The 10,106-nt window shown below is 34.7% G+C and overlaps 1 protein-coding gene across 3 annotated transcripts in view; it reads right to left on the bottom strand.

The window, feature by feature from the left end:
- Positions 1 to 10,106, bottom strand: part of LOC106464521 (RB1-inducible coiled-coil protein 1-like) — a 131,708-nt gene that overhangs the window by 19,924 nt on the left and 101,678 nt on the right. For all 3 annotated transcript variants that reach the window (XM_013924670.2, XM_022392721.1, XM_022392727.1), the window contains one exon: positions 2,385 to 2,455. In XM_013924670.2, coding sequence (XP_013780124.1) covers positions 2,385 to 2,455 — 71 coding nt within the window. The remainder of the gene's footprint in view (positions 1 to 2,384; positions 2,456 to 10,106) is intronic.

Genomic DNA, 10,106 nt, shown 5'->3' with positions numbered 1-10,106 from the left:
ATTCAACACCGACTGGCCTACTTTTCTCTATCCTCTATTTCCATCCAGTTTTTCTGGATCCCTGGCCACGTCGGTATTCACGGGAACGAGCTCGCTGACACCGCAACTAAGTCCGTCTGCTCTAGTGCCATCACGGCCGTGCCTGTCCCATACATGAACTACGGTCCTGTCTTCAAGGCGCGGCTTCGTGCCAGTTGGCAGTCGACTTGGAGTGAGCAACGCCATAAAAAGCTTTTCCAGATCAAACCTTCTGTTGGTCTTTGGCCGTCTTGCTTCCGTAAGGATCGGAAGGAGGAAGTAGTCCTGGCAAGGCTACGCATTGGTCATAGTTTTTTAACCCATCGTTTTCTTTTATCAGGTATTGACCCACCCATGTGTAGCCATTGTGACACTCAAGTCACAATAGCCCACATTTTACTGTCGTGCCGTCGTTACGACCGTGAGCGGCGGCACCATTTTAGACACATTTTTTCTAAAAGTTTACCCCTGACGCTGGACAGTGTCATTGGTAATGGTGACACTGTCCGACTAGATTGTATTTTTAATTTTTTACACACTATACGTCTTTTTAGTTTTATATAAATCTTTTACCGACATTATTGATTTTTATCTCGCTGTTTTTTTACATTTTACTTTAATCTAATTTCATTGCTTTTACCGGTTGTTTGGCGCAGATAGCCTAGCTGCTTTGCGCCATAAAAACACCAACCAACCAACCAACAGGTGGCTCAACGATAACTATTAGAACTTATAGCGATAAAAAACAGATTTCGATACCAGTAGCAGGCAGAGCACAAATAGCCCATTGTGTAGCTATGCGCTAACAACAAACACAAAACAAAATACTTTGCTGTTACATTGAACTCACGTATGTGTGATTTTTTCGGTTTGATTTTCAAGTAAAGCAAGGGGGTGGACAAGAAGATTTGTCTGAGGAACAAAACGTTTGGCTGTTATACTTTATTATATGTTAATGGTTCTAAAAGATCCACCAAGAATTTCTTTGAATTGTACTTTTGAGTAAAAGTAAATGCTGACTTACTTAATACTTTGTAAAGCTTGCTACGCCACTGTATTAACAAATGAATTTCTTGATAAGAAATGCACATCAAACCAGGACTTATAAATATCACGTAAAAAATGAAAATTACGTCAGGTAGTTAAACGAAATTACCTATTTTCTCTGACACCCCAGAAGGATGTTGGTGAATTGTTAGTTAACTATATAAGATGAAGAAACAGTATGAGAAACAAAGTGTTTATAAAAGTAGAGGGAGTCACCATCCTATACAGCATGGGCCGCCAGACTTTCTCAGCACAACACCACAAAAAATTCCACATCCTGACTGAGGCCTCCAACCCAATGAATCTACAGATACCGAATACCTTAACAGTGTTGTGTATTTTATGTATTTGTAATGGCCTTCTGACATTTTCCTGCGGCTCCCCGGGAGTCCGAGGACTCCCGGGTTGGGAACTCCTGCTCCACAGAACTGATCGCTGAATGATTTTACTAGAATAAGAAAAGCCACCTGAATAGTAAAGCTTCACATAAGCTTATGATTGAAAATAAGCTTCTATTTTTACTTCCTTTTTAACAGTCTAAAAGTCAAAATAGCGTAATTTCAACTCATACGTTTTTAATTAAAATATAAATCGACGAAAAACAAAGTGTTTGTTGTTGCTAGAAAGAAAACAGCCATTGCTTTTGATTTTCCAATATAATTTCTACATTTTAGTGTGTACTATCACACCTTCTACGTGAGATTTATTTTCATTATGATGAGTGATTGTGAAATTTGCCTAACGTAGACGGGTCGTATGAAAAACGCTATACTATGTAAATAAACTAACGAGAAAAAACAACAAACACACTTACAGCTAAAGAGCGGTAAATACAAACAAAAAATCATGCAAAATGTTAAAAATACAAGAAACTTACAAAAACTAAAGAGATGGTTTAATTCAAACGTATCCATCGAATTAACTTTGGTAGGCCTCGTATCGTGTGTTTGTGTGTGAAAGAGAGACAGTTTTGTTTTTATACTTCATTCTTTATGTAAATATTACAGATAAACGCGTTTATGGCTATGATATCAACATTTTTCGGTTTCCTTCTTCGGCTATAGCTAATTTTACATCCATATGGAACAGTTTAAAAATAGTTCTTATAAACTGTTTAGGATTGTATAATAATAATTTAAACGTGTGAAACCCAAAGCTCAAACATATGTCATTCTACAAGTTCTATATAAAATCAAACATAACTATAAACTGAAATTGAACTTAAAATTCTAGCTTAGTGGTTAGTACTCAAAAGCATTAATATATAAAATAGCAACTTTTACAAGGAACTAGTTCATGAAAATTAACGAGATACTTACTTTTTTGGCTTGACAGTATTCCTTGTTAGTAACTTCTGCTAAAGTATACAATTTTCTTGGTTCTCCCGACACTAAAATGAATATGCAAAGTATAGTCAGAATTATATAATACTCGCTTCGTTCAATCGTGTTTTTGTAACAATACAATACAACTAAATTCTGGGCAATTTTTGTTGTTGATAATAAAGGCGTCTCATATGTTAGTTTTAGTTCCTTTAGCAGACAATTAAACAGTATATATAGCAGACGCGTATACCTTAGGTTTCAAATTAAAGAAGACGGAGGTACATCTATTAAGGATAATACTTTTGAGTAAAAATAGATACCATACTTGCGAGTGTATAAGACGATCCCATGTACAAGACGACCCTGGATTTTTTTAGCAAATTAAGTGTATTTCTTTGAGGTTCGGTGTATAGGACGATCTCTATTATCAAGCAAGTCTGGGATATTACTTTTATAAAGTTTGAATTTGTTTGAAGTTACGCACAAAGCTACACAATGGGTTATCTGTGCTCTGCCCACCACGGGTATCGAAACCCGGTTTTTAGCAGTGTGTGTCCGCAGACATACCGCTGTACCACTGGGGGGGGGGGGTGCTTTTGTAAAGAAATTATTCTTAGATGTTATTTTTAAACTGTGCTGACCTGCGCTCTGGAGTAATCAATACAACCTGAGACAGCTCAATGTGGCAGAACTTAAGTCACAAGCATGTAATAAACAACTTTACAAAGTTTTCATCACGGTTGAACTTTTCTATTACAAAAACAACAACAAACTAAATCTTAAAATATAGTGATCTACTATGAAAATGTTTACAAAATTAGTGTTCGTTACAGAAACTTTTTTTAATATAATATTAACAATACTTTAATATGACGGATGAGATCAATAAATTTCAAATCAAAAATATTTTAATTAATTGTAACAAGCATGCGATATAAATAACTGCTAGTTATGAAAAATCGAGACAAATGATACAATTACAAATATGTTATTGTAACCCAGTTGGTGGCGCGATGTCAACACACTTACTCAAAAAAGTAAACAAAAGTAAAAGAAACATCGTAGTTTTGGTTACCGGGAAGTTCTTACTGGAACTCTATCTTTGAATCTGTGTACAAGACGAGGGGTAAAATCAGGCATTGTTTTAAGAGTAAAAGGTATCGTCTTATACATCGACAAATACGTTACCAAAAAACTATAAATAAAAGGTTGTTAAAGAATTAATCAATAATGAGGATATGATCTATAAAAGTATAAAATATTTGATCATGGCACACTTTGTATACAACCTAGTCTTTGGCTATAGATATGTTCATAAACCCAGAATAATTCAGTCTGAAACTAAGTGGGCTCGTAAATCTTGCTACATCATATTAAACTAACAAATAATTATTTGCACGAATACAAGTTTAAGTTCCTAACATAAGAATGAAATAATCCCCCCCCCCCCCCACATACAATTCAGGCCATGGGTCCCAGAAGAAGGCATAAACTTGACAAACGCCCTATTTGGTCATTTGATTTAACTTTCCCATGTTTGGAGATGACGTCTACCAAAAGTCTTTGAGCGGAGAATAACAATTGTGGATTTCGGCATTCACAGACTTAGTAGATTAATTATATTAAAGCAGCTGCTAAGTAACCAGATTAGGTTATTCCAGTCCCGTTTCTCTCAATGTCGATGTCGTTGGAATGTATTTCACTTGATATGAGAGGTATAACTCTTAACAAACTGATTCTGAAACAAAAGAACGATCTTATGACCACTAACGTACCATTGTTTAGGTGCGTTTTTACCTGTTTCGTAGTGAAATTTAAAACAAAATGTCAAGGAATTGTGTTCATCAGCTTTCTAAATTCAAGCAAAAACACAGCTAGACTCAATTTTATCAGTGAACAAATCAATCATCGTTGGTATACGTAAATATTGAGTTCTTGAGTCAGTGGTGCAACTGTATAGATCGCATTAAAAACATAAGTTTCTTCTTTCACGTTAAATTGAACAAACCTCCTCTACAACTAAGTAGTTAATAGCTACATTGGCAAGTGTTGTCATCACCTACTCACGTTGGCCTTCGGTTTTTCATAGCATTCTTATTCAATTGTATTAAGTTACGGTGTCACTTCAAAGAAAATCAGTTACGAATATACTCTTAGTTTTCTGTTCAATCACTATGGTAATACACTGAAGTGCAATGCGAGCTCAACTTTTATTCAAAGCATGTTCAGCCATAACAAACAAGCAGTTATAAAAACGCAACTGAAATAAAGAGAAAAATGGACCAGATGATTTTAAAAGACAGGAGCAACAGAACTTTTGTACCGACAAAGTCTCGAACTCTCATCTGTGGACTACTGTGACAAATTGATGAGCAACACACGCGTATCACAGAGTGGGCAGCACATAAGCATTGCGATTGGCCTAATTAAACTAGAATAATTACAGAGATAATTATTTAGATAATTACTACAGAGATAATTACTAATCATATTTATTCAAAATATTATGAATGATCTTCTGAATTTTATGCGTGTTTTTAAACGTCTTTTACTCACCACAGTAAACCTATATTTATACATGTGTTGAAAAATCTGTAGCATTGGTCATTTCCTACAAAATGGTGGTTACACGTATATGTATCTCTTTCCAGCATAAAAAAGGCATTAAATAATAGATCCTTACCTATCGTTGTGGTATTTTGTGACCGTTGCTGCTACCACCAATATATATTCATCTACAACTAAAAATTCAGAACATAATTAACGAAAAAGCTTACTTTCTTTAATTAGTTATTTCTTTGTATTATATATTATACCTGAAACAACTAGCATGTGAAAACACACACACAAAAAAAACAAGCACCCAGGTGAAAAGAGTCAAGAGAATTAACAGATCCGACTCCGATTTGACATGATTAATGGAAAACAGAAAAACGAGATTTGCGATACTGTACGATCTGTCCTGGCAGAGTGAAAGCGTGTGAAGAAGACATTTATCAACAGTTATAGACAGCACGCCTAGCTGAGCTACGGATGAGAAGGATTATCCATCATCCAATTTAAGTGTGGCAACAAAAACTGCACTCGACAATTTTAAACGGCTTCGTTTATCATTATTATTATAAACTTATCTATGCAAAAATGAAGTTAAGATCCACTATTACGGTACACAACTTAAAAAAAATTCTTCCTTAAATCCACTCTATTCTCTACACCAGAAACACTACTGTTGTAACGACCTTTGTCTCTATGCTGATTAGGAATAGTGGCACTTTTCTGGTGGAGATATGTTGGTGACACCAGACTGAAACTGTCGAAATCTGTGTTCCGTAGTAATAGATCTTAACCTCCTTTTATACACAGTATTGTGTATTTGCCTACTATTACCTACACTACTTCACTGGGTACCTTACTACACCTACAGGATTCTTTACAGTTTTTTTTAATATCTTCCATTTCAGATGACTCCACAGAATGTAAGTAAGGTATTTCTTCGATTTGAATGAAAAATATATTTAGAAAATCACCTCTATTCAAATTCTAACAAGTGATCTCTAATAACTACAAGTCCTATATTTTGTTCTAGAATTACAACCAAATTAATGTAGATTCCTGTTTTGTTCTTCTAATATAATGAAAAAAAAAACAAACAAAGCTAACTATGAAAATTCCCCACGTTTCAATCTATGGGTATGCCTTAAATAATTAACAGACCTTGTTTCATTTTACCAGTATAATTTGAATAACTAAAATTATCCGTATTTCAATCAATAAACACAATTTAAACAATGAAAATTATTTAGCTTTACCAGTACAACTTAAAATGAATGAAAACCTCCTATGTTTAGCTTTTTTAGAAACCTGTCAAACTGCACCTTATATTTTATTATATAATTTTCTCCATTTGAGGACTTGGCAGCAACGTGGTCAAATGGAAGTATTGTGATTCCACTTTCTTTATTCATCCTTCCCATAAAATAGTCATACTGTATTTCATTAGTCAATAAGAATTATGTAAACTTTCTACCCTAAATGCACATATCAGAATGTGAATTGGTGATCTTTGTTAATTACATTTGTGTCTTATTTACTTTGAACAAAAAGCTTCATAATTTGTTGTTCGAAGTCATAGCTATAAAAATATAAAACCATTATTTAACTATCACAAGTTTCTCCATCCAGTTAGCACTGGTTGTACAAAAATTTATGAAATTGTTAACTGCCAGATGATATTTTTTCGAAGAAGTACTTAGTATTTAAATATTTTCAACCCGAGTTAATCGTTGCACACGGTAAAATATTTAACACTTACTAGCGACCAGATTAAAACTGAAAAGAAGTAATGTGTTGTTATTTATTCTACAAATCAGCACTAGTGTTTATTTGGAACTGCATAAACGCTGAAATGTTTATACAACAAAGTATAATAACTGCAAACTGAACATGGAGTATCGTATTGTTAATTATATAATAAGATAATAGCAATACGTTTATTGAAACTGTGTAAACACTGATTTGTTTATAGTTGTTAGTTTGTGAGTCAATGTGCTGATATTGATATATAATAAACTTTCTACACAAGAATTCTGCTTACAGAAAGATGTTTTGTTGGGAGACAATTTGTCAACTGACAACCCGTCAGTGCCACTTGTAGTATTAACTGCGGATGGTTAATACGGCTGTCACTTGAACAGTACTCCCAGAAAACCTAATAAATATTTTAGTTCACGTTTCCTAGACAGATAGGTTCACCTGCTGCATGAGATCACTCTTCGACACGCACATTGCCCATACGCGCCCGTAGACCATCGACTCGCTGCTCAGCAAGACTAACTCGTTTTAATAATGTTTGCTTTACTCTGACAAAGGGCACATACGAAGAAAAGGGAGGAGCTTCCTAAGGCACGCGACAGACCAAAAGGAAGGCGCGTGGTGTATTAGCCCAGCCCCTGTTACTGTTTGCAGGTGGTTTGACGCAAAGGGAATTACATGACGGCGCGCGTGCGTTGCTAATAGCAACGTACTTAACTACGGTCGTCTTACACCCTAGGTAGGAAATTGGATTTTACAGTTTCTTAAACACAGAAGGTCGACGGCAGCCAGTGATTGAAAATGTAATCTGCAAATTCCCATGTAACTATTAAAGGATGGTAACGGGCATTAAATACTCCTCATACCTAGTCCTCTTGATCTTTTACCACACCGAATCAAAATCACTCTAATCTTACCTGTGTTACATATTTAAAGAGACAGGTGACCTCTGTAAATACAACGGTAAGACTTGCGGCCATGTCTCAAGGTCTGATAGTTTTTAGAATACCTACGTTATAACTTCAGTTCACATAGATTTCTTTGTTTACAACAGTCACAATACACAACGGACCAAACGTCTGTATTTAATACATATTATTTCTCTTCTGTGTGCGGTCTTCAAATGGAGACGCAACTCCGTTCTTAAATTGAGTTAAAAATAATAGATAAACGGATATATTATGTTCGAATGCAGACCGAGCAACATAAGTTTAGAAACAATAACTGCCTTGATATTCACTCCATCGACATTCTACTAAAGCGTTTCAAGCTTTGAGACAATGATGTTGATATATAATTTTGATTGTTCTAATTCATTAAAGAAAGAATAAAACCTATAACAACAAAATAAATATTTTGATTAAGAAGTTGTAATTCATACGACAGTCTAAAATAATTTTTGGTCCCAAGACGACGACAAAAATTGATACTTCATATAAACACCAGGTTAGAAAACTTTTAGCTGTCCGTAAAATAGTTTTCTGTATGGAAACAAATGATAATATTTTTGCATTCAGCACTGGATATTCTACAGCAACTAAAAAATTGCTCAGAATCAAACACAATCTTTGGGCATATTTAAGTAATAACTGTACAGTCCTTTCAAACTTTGAAACGTATGGTTCTCACGGGATTTAAAAATCGGACGTTCCCACCTAAACGTATTATAATATACTGTATCACCGGTCTATTTAATAAAATTCAGTTAACAGTGAACCTAAAATCACGGCACACAACGATTTATCACTATATTAACTGAATGTTTTAGAATGTTTCTGTACGATTTACCACTATATTAACTGAATGTTTGAGAATGTTTCTGTACAACCCGTTTGCCTCATCTCTTCTGGGTCTATTTCACACAACGAATAACATCAACTGGTGACTAGGAAGTAAATGAAAAGCAATATATTGCAAGCTTAAACGTTAAAGTATTTGTATTTCGTATTTATGGTAAGGCTACTATGGCTATCTACCGACGTCCCTAAGTTTGAACTACTGACAAGATTGAAAGCAGTCAGTAAACCCACCACCAACTATAAGGGACTGACTGTCACTCTTATAACGTACCCACAGCTTAATAATTTGTCATATAGCATGTATTCGAACTCGGGTCGCCGGAACCCAAATCAAGAGCTCTAGAACAGGGCCAACCCACGACCAAAACGTGAAAGTCATAGTAGTAAAATAACGTAAATATAATCAAGAATGATGAACGAAAAAATAATCGAATTAGTTGACAGATCTTTCATCCGTATCAACATAATGTTATAACACACAGTTCACTTTAAAAGTATGTAGTGTCATAGCCTTTGACCATAGCATAATCTAGAAATTGATTAAAATGTAAGCTTTCCAACATTTAAACCTTTGAAATGTATATAACTATATGAAATAGTTTCGGTGTTTACAACGTAAATTCCCACAGTAATTAATAAATCTGGCCAAAACCTTGAACACAAAAAGCTACAGAAATCGAACATCATTTTACAACCAGTAAGATAACTGAAACGACTTGCACTTGAAATCTACTCAAATTTTACCGTGAATTATTATAATATTAACTAACACGTCTATATGTTTGTTTGTTTGTTCGTGTTTGTTATGGATTTTGCGCAAAGCTACACTAGGGCTAACTGCGCCTGCTGTCCCTAATTTAACAGTGTAAGACTAGAGGGAAGGCAGCTAGTCATCACCACTCACCGCCAATTCTTGGGCCACTTTTTTACCAACGAATAGTGGGATTGATCGTCACAATATAACGCCCTCACGGCTGAAAGGACGAGCATGTTTGATGTGACGGGGATTCGAACCCGCGACCCACAGATTGCGAGTCGAGCGCCCTAACCACCTGGCCATGCCGGGCCACGTCCATATGTAGCCATTTTGACGTGAAATACTCAGTGTACAGCTGTGGAGTTGTGTTTAGAGCTGGAATCTCAAACTAAGATCAAACAAGACTTACAATTAGATAACTTTAATCCAGTGAATAGTATTTGTAACGTAACTTAAAGAGTATTTATGATTGCAAACGTTTCCAAATTAAAGAAAAGAAATGCTTTATTTATGAGCATGTTAACTTTCCGTTACTTCATGTTAAATGCTTTAATAACAACTGTAACATTGCAATTATAACATGATCTTAGTAACAGAATGCTCCAACTACCGCCCCTCTCAAAAAAAGTTAATTAACAAATATATTCAGTTTACTATTCTTACTAATCATTTTTCTAATTTTCTTCAATAAGATTGAGTTCTAGTTTAGATTAATTTACGTGATACCAATGCTTGTATTTTTACTACTAAACTTTTTAAGCATGTTGACTGAAAAAAACAAACAAATCGCACAATAGAAACGCGAAAGGTAATTCAGAATATATATATATATATATATATATATATATT

This window comes from Limulus polyphemus, unplaced genomic scaffold (assembly GCF_000517525.1).
Source record: "Limulus polyphemus unplaced genomic scaffold, Limulus_polyphemus-2.1.2 Scaffold61, whole genome shotgun sequence".
Classification (NCBI taxonomy): Eukaryota; Metazoa; Arthropoda; class Merostomata; order Xiphosura; family Limulidae; genus Limulus; species Limulus polyphemus.
The sequence above is the reverse complement of the archived record's forward strand: the minus strand, read 5'-3'. Positions and strand labels throughout refer to the sequence as shown.